Here is a 24,177-nt window from a genome sequence, read left to right as displayed (position 1 = left end):
CGGAGTTTGGGGAGGGCAGGGAGAAATCCACCCGTAATGTGCCGAGGGGAAGAGCTGTGCTGAAGCTCCAGTGGAAAATCCCTCCTAGGAGGGCTGGGTCCAGGGATGTGCCGCGACCCTCCCGCTCACAACCTGCTTTTTGCCCCGTTTTTCCGTATTTTCGGGGGTGCTGGAGGCTCCTGCAGCAGCTTCAAAGCCTGGCAGGGATCAGGAATTTCCTCCCACCGGCAGGAGAAGGGCTGGCACAACAGGATTGGTGCAGAAAGGGGTTGGGAAGAGATGGGTACGGCACCCCGGGACATTTTTGTGCAGGGTGGGAACCCAAGAGGGAATGAGTCAGGAAATATAAGCAAATGCTGCTTTTAAATAGGAATTCTGGGGGTGAAAGAACTGGATTTACCCCTAATAAATAATCTACAACAATTATCTGTGCAATAACCACTTTACTTTCCCCTTGGGCCTCACCTGTCCATCATCCTGATTAAAATGGACAAATCCTCCTTTATAAGCATTTGCTCCCAAAACCAGGGGAATAAAAAAATAATTGAAAGAAATCTGGGTAGTAGGAGCCCAGATGCAAATTTCCAACCTCAATTCCCACTTTCAGGAGTGGGGGAGTGGGGCTGTGCTTTACCTGGACAGCTACAAAGCAGATTTGTGTCATCAGGGCTGAGCTGGTGCCAGCTTTGGATCCGACTCACCATCCTGCTCCGTGTCCATCCCTGGGAAACGCGGGCTCAGCAGGAAAAAGGGAGGTAGAAGCACTTTAAGAGCCATTTCCAGGCTCCTCACACTGATCCCAGCTCCACCCCTACGACTGATCCAATGCAGGCATTGCAGCTCTCCTGGATGCGAGACCTGGGCCAGAGACGTGATCCTGACGGCTCCCACATGGATCCATCCACTGTTATCCACGACATCCTGGGTCTCACATCATGGCCTTCATCTTCCTCTTCATCAAACTCTGCAGCTTCCCAGGTTCTGCTCTGGAATTCCCCATTAATGGTGCTCTGGAGGGGGTTGTGCCACTCGTCTGTGTTTAATCCCAATGCAGCCAGCCTGTCCTGCCCCAACCACTCCAAACCTTCTCCCCATCTCCAGCATTCAGGAAATGTATTTTTTAGGAGAACATGAGAAACAGTGAGGAATTTGAGTCAATATTTGGCCTCACTGCTGGATCCAAGGGGATGGACTCTGGGAAAGGGAGTGACAGAGGAGGTGGGGGAGGGATTTTACATCTTCCCCACACGAAAGCAGCAAAGAGGGAAGGGGTTTTAACCTGAAAATGGAACTAATGCAACTATTTTTACAAGACAGAGCACAGTTTCTCTCTTTTCCTACTGCCAAGGCCAAGATGGAGCCCCTTTTTTATCATGGGGATTCACACCACAGGAAGCAGGACCTGCAAATCTCTGATAACATTGTAGGAAAGCCTGAAAAACACTCCAGCCGATTGTTTTAGCCCCAGGCTTCGCCTCAAATAAACCTGCTGAGCTTCTTCCTTACACCACAACCCTTGACCACTCAACCTTAAAAACAACAAACCCCAAACAGCCTTTTATTCAGCCTCCAAAGAGCAAACACCACCTTCCTACTGCTCCCATTCAACCCAGTATCAAAGCCCCGGGAGCTCAACATGGATTAGCAAAGCCAGGGAGCTGCTCCCCCGTCAAGAATCAAGGAGAAACATGTGTAAATAAAGGCTGAAGGCTGAAAAGTCTTCCTTCTCTCCCCAGATATGTTTGCAGCTCCGGTTCATGTGCTGATGGCTCAGCAAAACTCACCCAAAAACAGAACAAAAAAAAAACCTTTTTGTGAAGCTGAAGTTCAACCCAGCCCAAAGTCAGCAGCTCCTTATTTTAGAAAGGGTGTGTTTTGCAAGAGCAAGTGTTTAAAGGCGAGCTCTGCCAAGCTGGTCTTAGCTGCAGGCAGAGTTTTAAACCTCAGCTGGAACCATCCTTCTAATTACAGACCTTCTTAACTAATTACAGGTTGAGGTTTTCGGCCTTGCAAAAGTGACTGATTTTGATGCTCTCACGCCACGTTCAGCTCCAGGGGAAACTTGACCTCTCCACGGTGGGCACGAAGGTGAGGAGATGCTGCTGACAGGAGCCACAACGCTGAATTTCCAGAATCAGGAGAGCAGGAGGGAAAAAGTCCTTTCTGCAGGTCAAAGACTTCAAACTGCTTCATTCCGAGGTTGGTTCTCTCCAGAACAAAGGTTCTTCAGCCCTACAAGTTACACTGGTACCTGAACAGCTCCTCCAGCTGCAGATGGACATTCACAGAACCCCCACAGATCACAGAAACATGGAATGGTTTGGGCTGGAAGGACCTTAAAGACCATCCAGTCCCACCCCTGCCATGGGCAGGGACACCTTCCACTAGCCCACGTTGCTCCAACCTGGCCTTGGACACTTCCAAGGATCCAGGGGCAGCCACAGCTTCTCTGCCCAACCTGTGGCAGGGCCTCCCCACCCTCCCAGGGAGGAATTCCTTCCCAATATCCCACCTAAACCTGCCCTCTGGCAGTGGGGAGCCACCAAGACCTAACAAGCTCTTTGGCAGCTTTGAGATGACTCAGAGTTGAGGTCCACAAGGTCCCTCTGCATCAGGAAGGAGAACAAAACCAGAGTTCTGTATAATTAGAAGAAGTAATGACCTCGTAATTAATGGCCAGGAAAAAGGAAGCACCAGGACAGAGACACATCATCTCCCTGGGATGATGGAAAAGCCACTTCTGCATCAAATCAGACTCAGGCACCACCTGCCATCACTTGCCACCTTGTAATGCTTCCCAAAGGTTCTCATCTATCCCACTCCCAAATCCCTGGATGTTGGGAGGGAGAAACCCCCTTCCCAGCCAGGCAGCTCCAGCGCTTCCCCATCCTCCATTAGACACTTCTCCCAACATCCACTTTAAATCCCCCCCCTGCTCCAGTTTAAGCTCATTATTTCCCATTTTCAATTGCAAACTGCAGCTAAAACCCACTCAGACGTTTCTAAACGCCCCAAAAAGGGGGCTCCTGGGAATTTGTTCCCTCCATCCCGCGCCGCTCCGAAGCCATTCCTATTTCTGGGAGAGAGAATCCCAGCCGGAGGAGCTGCTGTCACTCGGCTCATCCAAGTTTTTCCTTGTCAGACAGACGGGATCCTCGGCAAAATGACTCCCAGCAAAGCTCGGTTTCGGCTGAGCTTGAAATTAAACTGTGAGAGCACTGAAGTGGATTTAAAAAAAAAAACATGGAGTGAAAACCCTCTGGGAAAGGAGTAACAGTGGGAATGTGTCCAGCATTTTAGGAAAGGCAGGGAGTTGTTAGAAACCAGCAGAGTTTAAGGGCACCTCTGTGATTATCTGCTGGGTTGGATGTTCCAGGAACCAAATTCCAGCTGGAATCGAGACACCCCTGCCTTGAAATCAGCTGTGTCCAAGGGGAGTGGGACAGGCACAGCTCCTGCATCAGGCTGGAACACACAGCCCTACCTGCCTCCTTCCCAGAACTTCCCAGCAGGAGGAAACCCACTGGTTTCTCACCCACTTTCCGAGAAAAAGGCTCCAGAGGGAGATGCAGAGGGCAGCTCCCATCCTGTTCCATCCCATCCTTTCCCATCCCATCCCATGCTCACAGTGCTTCGTTGGCTGGCTCAGGCAGCTTGTGGAATTCCTGCCTGGATACAGCAGGAATTTTATGGCTTGATTTTTTTATTCTAGGACTTAAAGAGCAGGTTTATTGTCCCAAAATTAGATGGAAAAATTAAAAGAACAATCCTGAGTGGGAATAGTCTGTCCTTCCTCAATGACAGGATTCAGAGACCATAAAGATGTCCTTTAGGCTCATCCACAAATCTGGCACTGGGATGTGGCACCAAATCCCTACCAGGGTTTCAAGTGTCCTGGGAATCATGGAATCACAGCATGGTTTGGGTAGGAAGGGACCATAAAGATCACTTTGGTCCAACCAGGGACACTTCCCACTATCCCAGGTTGCTCCAAGCCCCATCCAACCTGGCCTTGGACACTTCCAGGGATGGGGAATGACAGACCCATCCATAGGAAAGCAGCCATGGCAGTCCAAGGATCTCCCAGTTGTCTCTCCTGCTGCTGGAGCAGCTTGAGGATGGAGCTCTCACATCCTGCCTGGTCCTTCCCATCCCTTTGTGGCAACCTTCTCTCTCCCATGACAGTTTTGGGGGGAAAGAGCCTCAGGCCTGTGAGATGGGATATTCCTGACCCAGGGAAGCAGCTCCCACCTGCCTCAGTTTCCCCAGCTCTGCCCGTGGAGCCTCAAGGCTTTGTGTGGGGTGAGGAGAGCAAATTCTGGAGGAGGAATTTCGGGAGTTGCCCCTGTCCTGAAGCCAGGCTGAGGGATGTGCTCATCCCTCTAAAAGGTTTAACCCATGTGGGAGCCTCTTGAGATGGAATAAACCACGAGTGGCCTCCTCATTAAAGGAGGCTTAGACTGAATTCAAATCCTTCTGCTGAATAAATTAGGTTAAAGTCAGCCCAGATTAGAAAACCCCTATAATGAATCAACCTTGTAGATTCAACCAGCTCTCGACTCCTGGTTATTTTTTTCTGGCTGTTTTTAACCCATTTCCTGAGGGAAAGGGAAGAAATGGGTTAAAAACAGCCAGAAAAAAAACCTCTGGACTCCCAGCTCAGCTCCTGGGGGCTCCAGGGATGGACACAAGTGATAAATTCCTCACAGAAACAGCACAAACATCACCCTTTGTGTGCCACAAAGGCAGGGTTGAGGATTTGGGGGGATGAATCATCACAGAAAGCGAGAACAGTTAGAGATTCATAACTGGGAGAAGGGAAGGCTGGGTGGGATGGGAAAAGGAAAGAGCAGGGTTGGGATTAGTTACTTTGGGACTATTAATAATATCTCAAGTTATCAAAGTGACCAGACCAGACCACGCAGAAGGGGTGGGAGGTTAATAAAAATAATGTGATTACATGTCATGATATCCCACATCCCACACTGGCTTCCAGGGAAGCCTTTTTAGCTAATTAAAGGATAATGATCCTTAATTTCAAGGCCACAGAAACACCTGGTGTGACCACACCCTGAGCCTCACCCTGCAGAGGGAAACCTCTCCATGAAGGGGATCCCTCCCTCCCTGAGTGGAAAACACATCCCACAAGGATAAACAGAGTTGGGCTGTGGCAGAAGCCAGGAGAGAACCCAGGAAAAACCCCCTTCCCTTTGAGACATTTAAGACCAAGGAAGCCTCTTCCCTGCTGTGGCCTTGCCCGAGCAGCAGGGCCGGCACTCCGCCGATCCCGGGAGCGTTTGCCAGCCTCTGAAGATGGGAATTTGGGGCAGGAATCAACAGCCTGGATATCTCCACACCCCCCCTTCCACTGACCTGGGTTTCTGAGGGGAATCTTTGGGCTCCTTTGAACCAAACCAGCCGCTGCTCTTACTCCTCTCGTCTCCCGCCGCCGCGGCCTGGACGGAGGGTCCCACTTTCTCCCCCTGGCCTTTGCTCCCCGCCTCGCTCCGGTTGCCCCCGTGGTGGAAGAAGCCACCTTTTGGTTTCTTCTCTTCCTTCCTCGCCTCCTCGGGCTGTTTGTCCGAGGAGAAGCCCACGGGCGCCGTGGCTTGGGTGGGCTTGTTGTTCTCCAGGCGGCTGTTCTCCTCCATCCTGGCCCTGCCCAGGTGGTTGCTGAGGGTGACGGCCTTCGTGGAGACCTTGAGCTCTTCCTGCAGGGCTAAGCTGGGAGGAGACGGGATGAACCTCGGCTCGTCCCTCTGCTGAGGCCTCTCGAAGCCGCCGACCCCCCAGGGCGCCTCATGGGGGTCGGGATGGAGCGGGGTGAAGCCGAACCCCTCGTCCTGCCTCCTGGGCACGGCGGGCACGGGCAGCGGGGCAGAGCCGGGCGGCACCAGCGCGGGGCTCTTCGGGGCGGGCTCGTCGCTGTAAACGTGGCTCCCGTTGATGCAGAGGGAAGAACGGGACACGGGATCGTTCTTTGGCTTCGGGCTTTGGATTGCTTTGGGCTCCAGGACCGGGCTGACCTGGGAGACGTCGTCGCTGAACGCTCTCTTGTGGGTCAGCTTGGGAGACGGCAAATAGTCTTTCACTGAGGGGGGAGATTGAGCACAAAACAGAGGTGAGGACGTGACAAGCAGCGTTATCTCCTACCTGCAAACACTAAAGAGAGCCTTGAAATCATCCCAGCTCCTGGGCTCCACTGGATTATAATTAAATTTGAAATGCAGAGCCCGGGACACAACTAAGTGAGGATACAGGACACACAATATCTTCCCTGAGCACATCACCTCCCACTGCAGGACTCAGAGAGGAGACTCTGTAACATGATAAGCCCCTTGTCTGAGAGGATCTGAGAGGATCTGAGATGGATAATAAATGCAAGAAACTCCCCAGAAACTACTTAGAGGGTTTAATGCTTCTGTGTGACTTTGGAGTTTGCATGATTAGGAGATGACAAGGCCATGAGCTCTTCTCCAACCAGCCAGGTGTGACAAGCCAGGAGAATCCAATGCCTTCATCTCCCTCCCAACTGCCTTGAGGGTTGGACTTGAGGATCTTAAAGGTCTTTTCCAACCTTAACAATTCCATGATTCTACAACCTTGTGGATACTGCAGACTTTTGGGGTTAAAAATCGTGGAGAACTCAGAGACAAGGACTGCCTGGATTGAGGTGACAACCAGCTGCTCTCCCCTCCTGGCTGGAGATGTTTCCTTCATAGGATCATGGAACGGTTTGGGTTGGAAAACACCTTACAGATTACCTAGTTCCAAGCCCCTGCCACAGGAACTGGCATTAGATGGAAGGTTCATCCCAAGGATGATGGGATCAGAGCAGTGTCTCGACTCGCTCTCCAGCCACGGACACGACATGTGGGAACGTCATCCAGCAGAAACCCCCTGGCATCTCCCACCCAATCCGGGAATTGGCTGTGGTCAGCCAATTAAACCACCTAATTATATATTTCGTTTTCAAGGGACGGCGAGAATTAATTCCCTACAAGGGCCTTTTTTGTTTGGAAATCGCCGCTCTCCGGGCGCCAAGAGCTCGGATTGTTTTAATCACCGGGAACTGGGCACTGCTCCGGCTTTGCCTCCAAGCCGGAGGCGGCTCGTTAGACCAGTGACCCAGTGCAGGGCAGCAGCAGCTTCCCCCAGCCCTCTCCTGGAGCCTTCCAGTGTCAGGGACCTGCTTTGGGGGGTGAGAAGAGACAGCCCTGAGGAACCCTCGTATCCCGGGAGCTCGTGGCGCTGCGGGAAGGACAGGGAGTATCAACATGAGCCAGGCACAGAAAAGCAAAATCTTGGATGTTTCTCCCCATTCTGCCAAGCACAAAGGAAGAAGGCAGAAGATCTCAGAAGGTTTTTGCAGGACACTGATTCTCAGCCTGGAGAAAAGGAGGCTCAGGGGGGACCTTCTGGCTCTCTGCAACTCCCTGACAGGAGGAGGGAGCTGGGAGGAGTCAGGCTCTGCTCCCAGGGAACAAGGGACAGGAGGAGAGGGAACAGCCTCAAGCTGTGCCAGGGGAGGGTCAGGTTGGATATTGAGGAAAATTTCATCATGGTTGTCCATCCCTGACAAAGCCCCGGCAGCAGTGGAGTCCCCATCTCTGCAGGGATTTAAAATCCCTGTGGATGTGGCACTTGGGGACATGGGTCAGTGGTGGCCTTGGCAGTGCTGGGGAACGGTTGGACTCAACAATCTCAGAGGGCTTTTCCAACCCAAATAACTCCACATTCCTACGATTCCATTATTAGGTCAGTAATCAGTTAACAGATTTGCAAGAAAGTCTCAACAGTCCTTTACAAAGGAAAAAAGAGAACAGGGGAAAAAAAAAAGGGGGGGAGGGATTATCCATGATCCTCTTACCAGAGCGCTCCATGGACAGACTGCTGTGTCTGCTCGGGGATTTGGTTACCTCAGGAACATTTGCTGCCAAGCTCAGGCTGGCAGAGGAGATGGTGCTGTCGGATCCCAGGGAAGTGTTGGATTGCGTCAGGGACGACTTGCGCAGCTTGTTCTTCAGGAAAAAGCCCTTGACTTTGGCCTTCTTGCCCCCCATTTCGTAGTCATCCTCCACGTCCAGGCCGCCCAGGCTGCTGGGGATGATGGCAGAGGCCGACTCCAGGTCGTATTTCTTCTTGCCTGTCACCTTGTCCTTCAGCTTCCCGAAGGGTGACCGTGGTTTATCCTTCATGGACAGGTCGAACATGCTGGCTGTGAGGTTGTTCCGTGTGAACTGGATGCTCACCAGGATCTCACCCCGCTCCTTCTCCTTCTTCCCGGCCTTGGAGTGCAGCTTGTGCCACCTGGAGCCAGAGAGGAAAGAAAAGGAAAGGAAAGGTGCCTCTGTCATTTCCAAGAGTCACAAGCCAGGAAAACTCTGGAGAAGACGCTGCTGGGGTGGGAGAAGGCACCAGTGCTATCCGGCATGAGTTTCTTCATGGAAAGGGTTGTTAAACTTTGGAAGGGGCTGCCCTGGGAGGTGGTGGAGTCCCCACCTCTGGAGGTGTCCAAGGAACAACTGGACATGGCACTCAGTGCTCTGGGCTGGGTGACAAGGTGGGGATCAGTCACAGGTTGGACTCCATGACCTTGGAGGGCTTTTCCAACCTTAATGATTCCATGATTCTGTTCTAAGAGTCCCAGGTGCCACCTAAAACCCGAGTCAGAGACACCCCTCAACCACCGTGGCACTGTAAGAGCTCCATCTCCATCCCTACCCTTGTCCTAAACACTGTCCCTCCACTAAATAACCTGGAAAACGCCACCTTGGTGTCAGACACTACTGTGCTTTTCCAGGGAATGCTACCATTGGCCCAGTTTTTGTAGGGTCACTTGTCAGGTTGCTGGGAGCTCAGGTTGGAAAGAAAACAAAGCCGACGGCGCTTTGTGCTCCTGGTTGAAATATTCCAGAGCCAGTGACTCAACAAATCCTTCCAGGCACAGGCAGACTCGGAATGGCAAAGGCTCCCAACAACATCCATCAAAATAACTTTCTGCCAGACCTTCTGTGTCTCACCTGAAATAAATGTGCTCAGGTTTGACTCAAAGTGTCCTTGCATCAAGTGCTTCGAGGATGGTGAATCCCGGGAGTTCTTTATGGGAAGGAGAACCTCCTGTGAAGCAACTACTCAACCCAACCCTACCCAGGCTACTGATTTTTGGGAAATATCTGCGTTCCCACAGCTGGCTGATGGAATTTTCCTGCCTGGTGAGAGCTCCAGAAGGAGATACTGGTCATGTCCATCTGCTCAGAGGCTCCCACTGACTCCACAGTGGGATCCCGGGGATGTTTCCCGCTGTCCTACCCCACACAAAACCTGGAATATTATGGACTGTGCTCCAGAGCTCTGCATGGCAGGAACATGGGAAAAGCCTCCAAACCATCCACTGCACAAGGCAAAAATAATCCCAACCTCCATTTAGGTTCCAATCCTTCCACGGGAAGGGCACGGAGCAACCTCTGGGAGAGGGGTCTTGCTTCCTGCCAGTGGGAATGAAAGGTGGGAGAGAGGACACCACGGCAAGACATGCCCAGAGCCACCTCCTAGTTCTCCATTTCCATGTTTAGATGGGGCAGCACCAAACACAGGCCATGAGGGAACAGTTTCTTCCCAAAAATCGCTGCCAACCCAGTTGTCCTTCGCTCCCTTTTCCCTTCGCTCCATCTTTCTGCCCCATTCCAGGCGCTGCTTCCCAGGGCAGCTGCAGCAGGATGAGCAGGTCTCCAGCACAGCCACTGCCCTGGTAGCTCTGCTCCCTCCCAAATCAAAGTATTAAAAGATGAATTTATGATTAAAATTCCCCTTAACAAGGCCCAAGGAAAGCTGTAGGTTCAGGACAGACTCTGTTTCTCCACGTTGTCCTTCCTGGGTGAAAGACACAGCAATGGGAGCTGGAAGACATTTCTGGACCCGGGTTAACATTTTCCCAGAAAATAAAACATCCCAGTGGTGTTTTACATCCACTTGGAGAGCGAAATCACTGAGAAGAAAAAAAAAAAAACAAGGAAGAAAAATGTGCTGGGATGGAGGTGGGTGTGACCAGGCTGAAATCACCAGGGCAAGGAGAGAAGTAGAATTGTGTTCTCCAGAAGTTTCCCTATTGCTGCCAGGGAAATTATCACATCCTGGATGAAGGGGGGAGCTGGGAAGGCTACACCATTCCCTGGAATTGTCTAAGAACAGGTTGGATGGGGTTTGGAGCAACCTGGGCTAGTGGAAGGTGTCCTTGCCCATGGCAGGGGGCTGGGATAAGATGAGCTTTAAGGTCCCTTTCAACCCAAACCATTCTATGAATGGGGCACAGACCCCCTAATTCCCTGATAAATATTCCAAGTGCATAGCTGGATGCACCCAGGTCCTTCACCAAGTAATTCAAAATGCAGGAAGGACAGAGCCTGGAACCTTGCTGGGAACACACAGAGAATTAAATCCCCAGTGAATGCATTCCTGTTCCCACCACTCCCTTATCCCACCCCACAGGATTCCCACTGCACAATTTTCAGTCCCCAGGCTTTGAGCTTCAAAATATCCAGGCAGGCAGGAAAAACAAAATCCATGGGAAAAAAAAAGCAGCATTAACCCCTTAGAGCAAAACACCAGCAGCAAAAAGACACCGGAATGGGCCGATCCACTGCCAGGGAGAAGGAGCAGGTGAGTCAGGAGGACACTTCCCGTAGGATTGGAGGGGAAAAGGCTGCCTGGAACATCCAATATTGTTTAGTTGAATTCAAGAGCTGGAAGAAGTTCAAGAGGGAAGGGCTGGAGCAGCCTGGCAGCTGGGACAGGAGAGATTTGGGGGCTGAATCACTTCACAGGAAAAACAAAAAAAAACTCCTGAAAGTAGTTTTTACACCTTACGTCATCCCATGGAAAAAAAAAATAGGAGGAATTTGAGTGGGTTAACACAAGGAAAGGCACGAGCTTCCGAGGATGATGAGAGGGAACAGCATCTCCCATCCCATCCCTTCCAACCTTGTGGGCATTAAAAGGAATTTGGGGGCTCGGCCTGAGCTGCTCCAAAAAGCATCTGTTCAAGGAAAAGCCCCTGCTTGTGCTGGCATGGGATTAAGGAGCTATTTTTGGATCCCAAGACCTCATCCACAGTCGGCAAACAGTCAGGACTACACCTCCAACAGGCAACAGGGCTATTTTTAGGCTCAGCTCTAAGTTGGTGGCACCAGACGAGTGTTTGGGAGGATTAAGTTGTTCCACACGTTGTGTGTTCCTGGGTTTTTATGAATCAGTTCCAGTGGAAAAGGGAGATGCAAACGCTGCCTGGGCTCAGGGAGGGCTGCAAGTCCCAGCCCAGCTAAAAATCAAAATTCCACAGCATTTTTTTCACTATTAACCCCATCCCACAGCCCTTGGTTTCCCATATTTCTTCCCTGGCTGGGGGTTTCTGGATTGGGGCCACCCAAGGTCACATTTTGAAGGGGGCCACGACCTCTTTTATGGGAATAGAGGATACACCTGGAAAAACAAACCAGTTCTGCCCACAAAACCCCTTTTCCAGGCTTGAAACAGCAGAACTGGGTTATGTTAATCGGACTCTGGAAGAGGTGCTGGAGGAGCACAGGGAGAAGGAGGAAGCTGTGCCAAGCACATCCAGCACCAGGGATATGGGGCCACAAGGATCTGCTTCTTGGGGGTGTTTTGGAGACCTCTCCTGAGGAAGGTGGCACCAGCTTGGATCCAGCTCCTCGTTGCCCAGGACATCCTGGATAAGACACTCATCTCCAGCCACCCTGCTCCGAGGGTTCTTAGCAAGGTTTGGAGGTGGCCCAGTCCAACAGTTAAAAAATTAAATTAAAATTAGATTAACACTAGATTAAAATTAAATTAAACTGGCTGTCTTGTCCCAGAGCCAGAGTTGGTGGTGATGGGGAGCAGGATTGCTCCTACCTAAGGAGATGTGCTTGGCCCCCCCCAGTCTGTGCTCCTTCCCTTGCTCCCTGCAGCTGGAAAGGGGCATCCCAGAGGATGAATCCAGCTGCTTCCCAGCCTGCTGGTCCTAAATCCATATCCTTCTGCTCTGTGGAGAACTGCTCCTTCCCCCATGAGCTACTGCTGGATTATCAGTGATGCTCCTGCTGAGACACCTCAGCCCTGGACACGTGGAGAGCCAGGTGTGCTCAGGGATATCTCCAATGGGACACATCCAGGGAATTCAGCCTGGAGACACAAACCACAGGCTCAGGAAATCAGCTTTTCCTAAAAAAAAAAATGTGTATTCTTCCCTCTGACACTCCCTGGATCCAGCACCTTGGTGCAGCGTTGCACCGTGCTGGAGGTGAATCCTCCCAAAACTGGGGATTCCAGGATCTGTCCTCCATGGATTCTATGGCAGGGAAGAGGCTGGAGAGCCCCCCAGGCCCTGGGGATGGCTGAGGGGGAAGGAAACAGCAACTCACCCCATCACAGGGGGCTGGGAGAGGAAACCTCAAACAGAGAACCCCTCGGAAACAGGAAGAACCCGGAGGCCCCTGCGAGCTCCGGGGCAGCTCCTGGGAAGCCAGACGTGCTCCAAGGGGTTTGGAAGCTGGGAACACGGATTGTGAGCATCCATGTGTGGCAGAGGCCTCCCCAGCCCCCACCCCGTGGCTGTGCTCACTCATTTAGGTCACCCTGGTTAATCAGCACATCCCAACTGCCTCCAGACACTCGGAGTGAATCCCTTCCCTCCCTCCTCCCACTCATTTCCACGGAGACTCGAAGGGAGCGGCTGCCAAAAGGCAAGTTTGGGAGAAGGCACCCGGCGTCTATTTTTACATTTGCTGTTGCCAGGATCAATTGGAGGCACGGGGAGCTGCACACAAAGCACTGCTGTATCTCCAGCTTCCCAAAAAAACACGTTCTTCCCCCCCTCATCCTCCAGCAGCATCCCGGACCGGAAAGGCAGCCAATGCTGAGCAAAGGGAAAAAACACCCTGGAGTGGAAACAGGAGCGTAGGGATGTTTGCTAAGGAGGGATGAGGACAGGATGGATTTGCTCAGGGTCAGCACAATCCTCTTCTCCTTGCTCTTTGTCCTCCCTTGGGCTACAGGTGGCAGTTTATGGGGAGCACAGGGACACCCCACTCCTTGGAACCTTCTGCTGGGTATGGAATTGCTTGGGCATGATTTTCTCCCTGTCAATGAGAATATTCCTTTGGGTTTGAGACAACTCAGCACCTCCTGGGATGGGAGGACAAGCTCCTGGGATGACCAGGACATAGAGCCAAACCCCAGAACCTCCTGGGATGGGAGGACAAGCTGCTGGGATGACCAGGACACTGAGCTAACCCCAAAACCTCCTGGGATGCGAGGACAAGCTCCTGGGATGACCAGGACATAGAGCCAACACCAGAACCTCCTGGGATGGGAGGACAAGTGGCTGGGATGACCAGGACACTGAGCCAACCCCAACAGAACGACAACGCTGCCCGTGATCTGAGGTTTTCCATCACTCTTCCACACCCTCCTCCTGACCAAACAACTCCCTCAGCACAAAACCAAGCACAAAGCCAAGGCTTCCAGCCCATCAGCAGCTTCAGGGATCAGCATGCCAAAGCCCTGGAGTGATCCAAGCTCATTTCACTGGTTTGGGAATACCAATGGACATGGGGACGAGATCGGGCGAGCGACGCGTTGCACACAACACGACTCTCGGAGCTGCCACGGGCACCATCCTGCTCCACTTCCAGGGAGGACATGGGTCCTTCCAAGGAAAGTAACCTTTGCTCTCCCATGACTCCAGCTGGGGTCCCCAAGAGATCCCTGTCCAACTTCCAGCTCAGCCCGTCCTACCTCGCCCCACTGGAGCTGCTTAACACACTCTGGGCACAAAGGTCTCCAGTTTCACTCTCAAACTGGTCCCAGTGCTTTACCAGCACTTCCTTGGGAAATTAAGTCCCTTAGGGATGCACAGCTGGAGTGTTTCTGGAGCACTTCAACCATCAGGTGCTTCCCAAAAGCCTCTCAAAACCACTGAGCACTGTCAGGGTGGTCGAGGTTTGTCTCAAACTGAGCAGGAATTCTCCTGCCCTGCCCAACTCATCCGCCTGAACTACACTTTGGAGACAGACACATCCCAACACGGAGCCAAAGCCTCTTCCCTGATCACACCAGGCTGACATTTACTGCTGATTCATCCCTGCAACAAGGTCAGGCTGGCTGGAGATGGAGAGAAGAGCCCCAAGTCTTAAATTAAGGATTATTTGGGCTGCTACAGTGACAGAGCAGCTCCGAGCACAGAAAGGGCGATCCAGGGAAAACAGGATCGTTGGCTCCTCTTGGCACAATCCCCTCGAGAGCACAGCAAAGAAGATTTTGGTGAGCCAAGAGCTGCAGCTCACCTGCCTGGGAAGGGAAGCACAGGGGTGGAAAACAACCCAACCCCGGGGAATTTTGTGCTTTTCTTTGTCTGGCTCCGTGTTCCTTCCCCCGCCGGCAGCTTTTCCGCAGCGTCGGTTTTCGGGTCGGTTTTGGATGGCTGGTTTTGCCAGGTGAGCCCTGGGAGCTGCTAAAAGCACAGCTGGAAAAATAAACACAGGGCTGACTCCCTCCCCTGCAGATGGAGCAGCTGAGGTGGGAAGTTCATCTCTCCCTCCTTCCGAGAAGTGCTCGAAAACAGAACTCGTGGAAACCAAACCCCTCCTACCCCGAGCTCGTTACACAACTCGATGAAACAGCTCTGCCCTGCCCCTCTAACGGGCTCCAGCTTTGCCACAGCCAGCTCCAGAGGTGCTGCCTAAATGGAATTCCTCAGGAATGAAGGTGTGGTGAGGGGTGGAACAGGATGTAGCCCACTGGGACAACCAGGAACCCAGGGGAGAAGATCCCACCACCGACCCACACTTACATCCACGCCCCGCTGAAAGGCTCATCCCACGGCTCACGGGCTGGGAACAGGGATAGTGTCACTCCAGTGGGACTCAGTGGCAGGGAATGGCCTGAAAAACAGGAATAACCCCAGCCCTGCTTGTGTCCAAGCTCATGGCACGTCATGCATGGATCCTGCAGCACCTCAGGGCTCCATGGACAAGGTCCATCCTGGCAAGGTCCTGAGCATCCTCATTCCTGCATGGAATGCCCCACAGGACTCCCTTCTTGGCTATGGGGGAACTGGGGTGACCCACAGAGCCCCCGGAGGAGTTGTTTCCTTGTCCCTGTACTCCAAGGAGATAGAAGACGCTTCCCCAACCACCCCACTGTTCCCAAATCTGTCCCTACAGCCTCTGTGCCGGCTGGCAGAGGCAAACAGGGGGATGTGATGGCACAGAAGGGGACAATTTTTGGATCAAGACAGACACCAGGGATGGAGAAGAGCTCTCAGCCACCAGGACACGACAACACGGGTGGTAACTTCATCTCAAACCACTCTGGGCTGAGAAAATCCAAGGCTTTTCCTCTCTCCAGCACAGGATGGGGAGGAGGGAAGATTTAAGGAGCTGTAAAATGGAGCATGGAATATTTATAAGTGGTACTTGGAGGAGTCAGTACTAGCAGGAGTCAGGAGGATTTCACTCCAGCTGCATTTATCCACCCAGAGCATCCAAGGTTTGTGTTTTCCCATGTTTTCCCAGCTGCCAACAAGCCAATAAACCACGTTTGGGGTCACCAAGCGACGTGAACTTCCCGAGCACCACAAGACACGGGGACAAGGTCCCTGTGTGAGGATGGGAGAGGGTGATCCAATCACCTGCTGCACGAGATTCCAAGGTTAAAAAAAAAAAAAGCCAAGCCTGGAGCTGACTTTGCAGGATTGCAAAGCACAAGGAGCTGCTCCACAGGTTCCCCTGGAGCACCTCGACGTGCACGGGATGGGCAGGAGAAACACGTTTTTTTGCTGCAAGTCCTTTCCTACTTCCAGCTGGGAAAAGCATCACGGCGGGGTTTGTACGGAGAACTCGGTTCCCAGAGGCAAGGGGAGGCTTGGGAATGCCGGTTCTCCAAAGGGACACCAAGCCCAAGGGCTCCAAGGAGCTTAAAATACCGGCTACACCCACTCTGGCAACAGGTCACGCATGGATTGTCCATCTGTCACATCAACAGGCTCCCGGGAATGAGTCACACACACACAAAAAAGGGGGGAAAAGGGAAAAATGGAATGAATTTTGAGCCCAGCAGCTGGTTAGACCCTCAGATCCATGGGATGCTGCTCCAGGGATGGAGTCCCCAAACCCCTATCCCGGAAGCCAAACCCTGCGTCCCAGCCTGGGCAAGCAAATTCCCAGGGCAGGAATGTGCACACCTGTGCCAAGGGCAGGCTCCAACAAGCTCCAGGGTGAGAAGAGACCCAGCAGTGAAGGCTTAAAGGGCCATTTTCACCTGACACACCACGTGTGGAGAGGATGCCAGGTTTTTCCTGGACTCCTCTACCCCCAAGAAGATTCCTGGGGAATCACGAGGAGCATCTCCCAAAAGCTCCTCTCCTGCTTTTGAGCCACCCCTTGGAGGGCGAGAGGGGCGGAGGGCAGAGCCCACCCTGCATTCCTGGGCACCAAAGACTGGCACTTTGCCAGTAGGGAAGGGAGGGAATCCCCTTGGAGTCTCCTGAAGCTGAACTCAGCACAGGCAACAGCACCAGTTCCACCCCAGCATCCGGAGCTTTGTTCTGACAGGATCGAGGTGTTTTCCGAGCTGACTGAAGGTTTTTCTGCAGCTGGAGGAAACCAGGGCCCTGAAAATTAGTGTGAAACAGAGGAAAAAGCCTGAATCTGCAGCTTTTGGGGGTTTTAAGATGATGGATGGCGACAGGCCACCAACAGACCAAACCCAACATGCCAGACTTGGGATCAAACCACTCCAATATCTTTTAAAAAACAAGAAAATCAGACTTTACTCTGAGCAAGACAGAGTAAGGGCCTTAAACTCCTTAAACCAGCAGTGGAAATGGGTGAAAATGGGGTTAACTGGGCAGGCAGGAGGAAAATAAAGCCCTGTGAAGCACCTTGGGGGTCACAACTGGGGGGAAACGCTTGCCTGGGACCAGCCGGCCACCAAGGACGTTATCCCAAGGCCTGGCTGCCCTCCCGCAGCACACAGAGCATCCTGACCTGATTTTTGGCAGCACTGACCCTCTCCTCCCCTTGATTTCAACACTCCAGGGCGTTTCCTGGCTCGGAGGAGACACAACAACCCCCCCCCAGAGCTGCGTTTTCAGCCCCAAAGCACGGGTTTCATCACAGCTCAGGGCCTCCAGGGAGCTCCCTGCTGCTCCTGGGCCACCTCCAAGACCTTCACCGGCCCTGCTGGGCACCTGTGATGGCAGCCCCCAGGGAAAAAGGCTCCTCCTTGCCCTTGGATTAAAACTTTCCATCCCGAATCCATCACGGAGCAACGATTTCCTCCCCCACCCCCTGCCAGGGCTCTTCCTCTCCTGGGCTTAAGGACAGACGTGCCAAGGACACAACTGCAGCGCTTTGGCCTCGGCTGGTGCCCGACTGGGAGCAGAAAGGGGGTGAAAGTCTCCCCTGGGAGATGCAGGAGGAGCCAAAGCCGCAATGGGAATGACAACAAGCATCCCAGACATCCCAGAGATGGGAATGACAACAAGCACCACATCCCAGAGATGGGAATGACAACAAGCACCACATCCCAGAGATGCCACAGCCCCGTAGGGCTCTACTGCTAATGAGCTCCTGCTTTTAATTTGACGAGGGAGGGAGGTGGCCACAAGCACAGCACAGGCTGACACAGGTCCAGAGGGGCTGGAGGAGGAGATTAGGGTGGATCTATCCCTGGGAAAGCACAAGGACAGCGCCAGGGAAAGCACTGGCCACAGCAAGGAGGGGATGTGATGGTTCCCAGCAGAGAGGGGGAGGGAAAAAGTGCCTGGTGAGGGGCTTAGTGAGAGAGCCCTGGTAGGGATTTGGGGATCATCCCTTGGTCTTGAGGGAGTTTGAGAGCCTCCAAAGTGCCCATACTGCTGAGCAGATGGACAGCACCCATTACTGACTTTCCAGATCAGCCCTGGATGTGCCTCTGGATCGGCCCTTTCCTTCCCCTCAGCTGCTTCTCCCTCTCCATGCCAAGCCACAGAGCTCCAGGCAGTGATGGGACTCACAAACTCCTTCTCCGCTGTCTTGGCCCATCTCCCTGACATCTTCCCCCCAAACCCAAGGAATTCTCTGTCTTTTCCACTGAGCCTCAGCCCAAAAGAACTCCATCATGGCACGGAGCAGGAAAAGCCCTGGTGGCCTCAAGGACCTCGGCTGGAGAAGTTCAGCACCCAGAGGGAAACTCCTTTGCTGATGGAGCGGGAGGAGATTGTCCCATTCCTGCTGCCAGGGTGGAGATGCTGCGGCTCCACACAAGCCCAGGCTCCCCCTCCACAGCTGGGGAGGAACAGGAACAAGTAAAGGGAAGTGAAGTGAAGCACGGAAGGGCTTTGGGGAACTCAGAGCTGAGCTAATTTTGCAGGGGGAACAACTCCCCAAGACAACTTCCCTGTCGCAGAGACGCCGACGGCCACGCGCTGCCGTCGCTCCCGATCCGAGGCAGCAACCAGAGAATGACTGCAAGACACTGCAGGAAAACACCAGAGCCAGGAATGAGGACTCCTGCCACACTTATCATCCCCTCCAACACGAGATCCCAGTGCTGGAAAGCCCCGGATTTTGCTCCAGCAGCCCGGTGTTTGCATGGCCAGCAGACTCACGGCGTCAACCTTTCCCATTTCCGAGGGGCTGGGAGGCCTTAGGGACAGCAGGCAAATGGAAATGGTATTTCCAAGCAGGGAGAGAGGAAGGAATGACAGTTAGGGTTTTCTTCAGCCAGCCCAGGAAGCTTTGGATGCCCACTGCTACTTCCCACCACAGCCCAGGCAGTAAAATCAAGGATATTTTGGGTCCCCACGCAGTGAGATCCGGGGTCCAACCCTGCAGGTGTTTCCAGGTACCTCCTGACCCCCTCAGTGCTGAGACCCCACCCAAGGGATGTGACACCTTGGCCAAGGGGAAAAGGTCTCCAAGTGCCTTGGAGAGGGACCTGGGACAAGGGGTAGAGGGACAGGACAAGGGGGAATGGCTTCCCACTGCCAGAGGGCAGGGATAGATGGGATATTGGGAAGGAATTGTTGGCTGGGAGGGTGGGAAGGCCCTGGCACAGGTTGCCCAGAGAAGCTGTGGCTGCCCCTGGATCCCTGAAGTGTCCAAGGCCAGATAGGATGGGGCTTGGAGCAACCTGGGCTAGTGGAAGGTGTCCCTGCCCATGGCAGGGTCTGGAACAAGATGATCTTTAAGGTCCCTTCCAGTCCAAACCATTCCATGACTTTATGAAAACACAGCCTGATGGGTGTCAGATGGAAGCTTGTTTTTTGCTGGATGCACTTCCAGCCTCCCCAGATTCCTGCTGATGTTGTGGACATGGAGGTGACTCTCCCTGTCTTGCTGCCACACCACAGGGAAAGCAGGAGGAGACCCTGTGGGGGACTCCAAGAGCATTTCCTGGATGTCAGGAAACAGAAGCAACAGCTGCCTTGTGAGTACCCCAAAAATCCCTCTTCTTCTGGGCTGGACCCTGCTTTGGGAGGGAATCACCACCTGCCATGTTTTTTTGACTTCCCAAAAAATGAGGCAGCACAGAGAGCTGCAAGGACCAGGTCCTGGGAGGTGAGGACCAGGAGCATCCTGCCCAGGCACAGGGTTTTTGGGATGTGGGAAGGCTCAAGTGGAAAGGGAGAAACGATGGGATCCTCAGCGCCTGCTCTGCCTGCCAAGCCCAATCCCTGGAGCTGCCAGAGTGTGGGATAAGCCTTGGGATGCCCAAAAAGGCCACGGGAGCTCTCAGGCTGCTCTTGAGCAACTCCAGGGGTTGATTTTCTTCCGGCAAAACACTGAAACGGCCGAGAACTGAGCCGGACAAAGCAGCTCATCAACACCCCCGGCCACCGGCGCGTTCCCGGAGAAGAGTCCAAGTTTTGACGGAACATTTTCCACCGAGCCGAAAACAAGGATCATAATTATCCACCGGTGAAGTTTCCATGCAATAAAAAATCAGCAGGAAAACGAGAGCAAGGTCAACACACTGACAATGGAGGCCTTTTTTAGGTAGGATCCCATCCCAGCTGGCAGCGGGTTTGTGCCCAGGAGTGAGGGCCGGAGACGGGATCCCAAAAAGCAGCGCCTGGCACAGCCCCAACTCCCACCCCCCCTGGTTATCTCCAGGGCACAGGCCTGGGCCAGGAGGGTGGGAGCCTCTGTTTGTTTTGCTCTTTTTTCATCTGGGACTAAAAAAATTTCCTCCTAAACAAAAGTTGTTTGCAAGCTCCGGTGGCTTCCGGACTCCCCACGATCCTTCTCCCACCTGGCTGGACAAGCTCCAGCCCTTGGGAGTCCTCTCCAAAAAAAAAAAAAAAAAAAAAAAAAGTGCAGCTTCTTCCACACTGTAAAGTTGTCACCCACTCTGGGGACACCTTCCAGCTCCGGGCTTGGAGCGAGCAGAGAGATGCTCCTGGCACAGGGTGAGAGCTCTCCGTGTTTTCCGTGCTCACTTCCATCCTCGGGGGCCAAGGGTGAAGATAAAGAGCCTTCAAAGCTCTCTGTGATCCCGAATGCTGCAAGGGGAAGTAAGTTTTCCTTATGCAAGCGAAGCTGCAGGAAGGGAGGGAGACAGAGAGCCAATTCGAGAATCGTGGAATGGGTTGGTTTGGAAGGGACCATAAAAATCATCCAGTTCCAACCCCCTGCCATGGGCAGGGACACCTTCCACTATCACAGGTTGCTCCAAGCCCTGTCCAACCTGGCCTTGGACACTTCCAGGAATCTGGGCAACCTGTGCCAGGGCCTCATCACCCTCACAGCCAACAATTCCTTCCCAATATCCCATCCATCCCTGCCCTCTGGCAGTGGGAAGCCATTCTCTGTGTCCTGTCCCTCCATCCCTTGTCCCAAGTCCCTCTCCAGCTCTCTTGGAGCCTCTTTGGGAACTCGAAGATGCTGAAAGGTCTCCCTGGAGCCTTTTCGAAAATTCCTGGGGATCTGCAACCTCACAGCCCAAATCCAATGCAGGATAACCAGGAGCTGTGACACGCTGGACGTTGCTCCCACGGGATTAACAGCCCCTGACGCCCTTGGAGACCTTTGAGACGAGTCCATGGGCTCAGCCTCCCGAACTTTGGGGCCCCTGCTTTGCACAGCTCCGTAAGCTTTTCCCACTGGGAGCGTGGCTTTCCTCGAGCTCCCAGCTCCTATCCCAGCTCCATTCCCAAAACCACAGGAAAGACGGATGGGGAGTTCTCCCACATCCCCCCCCGTGCCAGAACCACTCGTCTCTCCCGCCAGGCCGGTGGCTCTCTCCGAAGCCGTCCTGGTTTCAATTAGGGCCCCAAGAATCCCGATCCAGCCCCAGCACCGCCCGCTCTCCAGGCATTTTGCTAAGGAAAGCAAAATAAACGCCGGCGGGGAAACACCCAGACACCATCTCCGGGGTTAGTCACCGCTCCTCCTTCCCCACGCTCCCATTTTAGGGCAAACCGGGAATCTCCAAGGGCTGCGGAGCCGCGTTTTCTCCACGGGAAAAGTTTTTTCCAGCCCCTTTTCACTCCGATCCCACTCCCTCCGCTGCCCCGGGTAGGGGGGTGAGGGAGGTCCCTCTCCAAGCCCGCAGCTTCGGGCAGCAATCCAGCTGAATTCCCGGGATCCGGGGGGCCAGGGAGCAGGGGGGACACTCCCGGAGGCACAGCCCAGCCAGGTCCTCGCGGAACAAAGCCCCCAAAAACTTCTTCCCTAAAGGAATTTCGGCCACATTCCTGCATTTCTGTGCTTGGCAAAGACTCGGAAACGTTATGATTGTTTTAAATCCTTCTGGGGGAAGGAGGAAGACGAGGAATTCACACACAAACAGGGATTTATGCTGGAGGCAGCACAGGGCTGGGGTGCAGATCCCCAAACTGGGAGGTGACACCGATGGCCCCACGGAGCTGGGGGGGGACAAACCACGACCTGCAGCCATGGCACAGCTTCCCAGGAGACAGATCCCTGGAAAACCCTCACGGGATGCAGAGGGACCTTGGGGCATCTCGTCCCCTGGACCCCCCTGCCCGGGGGGAGGATGGATCCTGCAGTGCCTTGTCTCCCTTCCAGGGGGGATGGAGGGGCCCTGAGCCATCCCATCCTCCACCACATCCTTCCTGGAGCACACGTGATGTCCTACATCCCCCACAACGTCCTTCCTGGAGCATCCACGGGCCCTGTGACACCCCGTGTCCTGCAATGTCCTTCCTGGGTGACACACAGACCCCACCCCACCCTCTGGGACACCCTTCCCAGTGACAACCTTTCCCAGTGGATGCACAGCCCATGGATGGCAGATGACCTCTTGGAAAGGCCTTCCCTGGACCACATCACACCCTAATCCCTGTGACACCCTCCTTAGGGTGTCCATGGGTCCTGTGCTGCCCTCCCTCCTCCAGCACCCATCCTGGGGCACACAGGGACCCCAGGGCACCCACCCTGGGGTACCCAGGGACCCCACAACGCCCATCCTGGGCCACACAGTGATCCAATGACAGCCATCCCATGGCATGCAGGGATTCCATGTGTCCACCCTGGGACACACAGTGACCCCCTGACACCCATCCAGGGCACACAGTGGCCTCCTGATGCCCATCCTGAGGTACCCAGGGACCCCAAGACGCCCGTCCTGGGGAGCACAGGGACCCCAAGACACCTGCCCAGGGCACACAAGGACCCCACGACACCCATCCTGGAGTATCCAGGGATGCCATGACACCACCCTGGGACACACAGGGACCCCATGACACCCATCCCGGGGTACACAGGGATTCCATGTGCCCATCCTGGCGAGCACAGGGACTCCGTGACACCAATGGGGTACCAGGGACCCCACGACACACACCCTGGGGTGAACAAGGACCCCATGACACCCACCCTGGGAGATCCAGGGGTGCCGTGACACCACCCTGGGATACACAAGGACCCCACAACACACACCCTGGGGTGCACAAGGATCTCACGACATCCATCCAGGGGTATCCAGGGGTGCCGTGACACCACCCTGGGGTGCACAAGGACCCCATGACACACACCCTGGGGTAGCCAGTGACCCCAGGACACCCACCCAGGGCCACCCTATACCCCCCCCGGCTGTGCCCCCCCGGCCGCACTCACCGCTCGTCGGGCTCCCTCCCGCGCTGCCGGGCGGGCTCCAGGGGCACCACGGCCTGTCCCAGGAATCGGTCCATGCCCACCAGCGCCCGGTGCATCACGGTGAGCACCAGCCCGGCGCGGGGCCCGGGCTCGGGGGGGCAGCTCGAAGGCGCATTCCTCCCTCCACTCGGGGCTGCCGCCGCTCTTCTCGGCCACCGAGGTGCTGTACTTCTCGCGGCCCAGCTGGATCACGGTGTACGCGTCGCTGCCGCCCGCTTTGCCTTTGCCGGTGCCGCCCTTGCAGCGCAGCCCGCGGGCCCGCACCACCGTCACCTGGACGTGCGTGGGCAGCCAGGCCGGGCCGCCCTCGGCCGGCAGCGCGGCCGCCCGCAGCAGCGCCATGGCCGGGCCGGGGGGAGCCGGGGGAACGGCCGGGAACGGGCGGGGAAGAGCCGGGAAAAGCGGGGCAGGGCCGCGCCGGGCCCCGCTCGGAGTCGCCGCTGCCGCAGCGAGAGCGACACCGCCCCGGCCACGCCCACAACGGCCAGGCCACGCCCACAACGGGCACTTAGCCGCGCCCCGTATTCTCTGGCCACGCCCCCACAGCACTGGCCACGCCCCCAGCTCCCGGCACTGGCCACGCCCCGAATGGAGTCGATCACGCCCCCGGCAGGGTTTAACCACGCCCCCAACCGTGTTTGACCCCGCCCCAAAGGGCGCTAGCCACGCCCCCGCGCGCTCCGGCTCCGCCCATGATCTACCTTGGCCCCGCCTCCTCCACGCCCGGTGTTAACCACGCCCCCGACCCGCTCCGGCCCCGCCCCCTTCGCGCGCCCACCTCCGACGGCTCTAGGCGGGGGGGCGTGGCCAAAGCCGGGGGGCGTGGTCAGAGCTGTTTGGGGGCGTGGTCAGAGCAGGGCGGGCCACGCCCAACCCCGGGGGGGCTGTTTGGGGGTCTCACCTGCGCCCCAGGTGTGTCCACAGCCCGCGGCACCCCCGGACCGGCACTGCCGGCCTGACCCTGCCCGGCCTGGCTCCCGCACGTGTGTGTGAGCACAGGGGTGTCCGTGCACATGTA

At 54.9% G+C, this 24,177-nt stretch overlaps 1 protein-coding gene across 1 annotated transcript in view; it reads right to left on the bottom strand.

Moving 5' to 3' along the window:
• RAB11FIP5 (RAB11 family interacting protein 5) overlaps window positions 1–23,592 on the bottom strand; it is a 41,221-nt gene extending 17,629 nt beyond the window's left edge. Inside the window, 4 exon segments of the mRNA XM_027660509.1 lie at window positions 5,374–6,091; window positions 7,871–8,310; window positions 23,121–23,252; window positions 23,254–23,592. Coding sequence (XP_027516310.1) covers window positions 5,374–6,091; window positions 7,871–8,310; window positions 23,121–23,252; window positions 23,254–23,501 — 1,538 coding nt within the window. The 5' untranslated portion in view covers window positions 23,502–23,592.
• Window positions 23,593–24,177: the final 585 nt, after the last annotated feature.

The sequence above is a fragment of the Corapipo altera genome, unplaced genomic scaffold (assembly GCF_003945725.1).
Source record: "Corapipo altera isolate COAL_440 unplaced genomic scaffold, ASM394572v1 295, whole genome shotgun sequence".
NCBI classification, from domain to species: domain Eukaryota; kingdom Metazoa; phylum Chordata; class Aves; order Passeriformes; family Pipridae; genus Corapipo; species Corapipo altera.
This window is presented reverse-complemented; position numbering and strand designations above follow the sequence as displayed.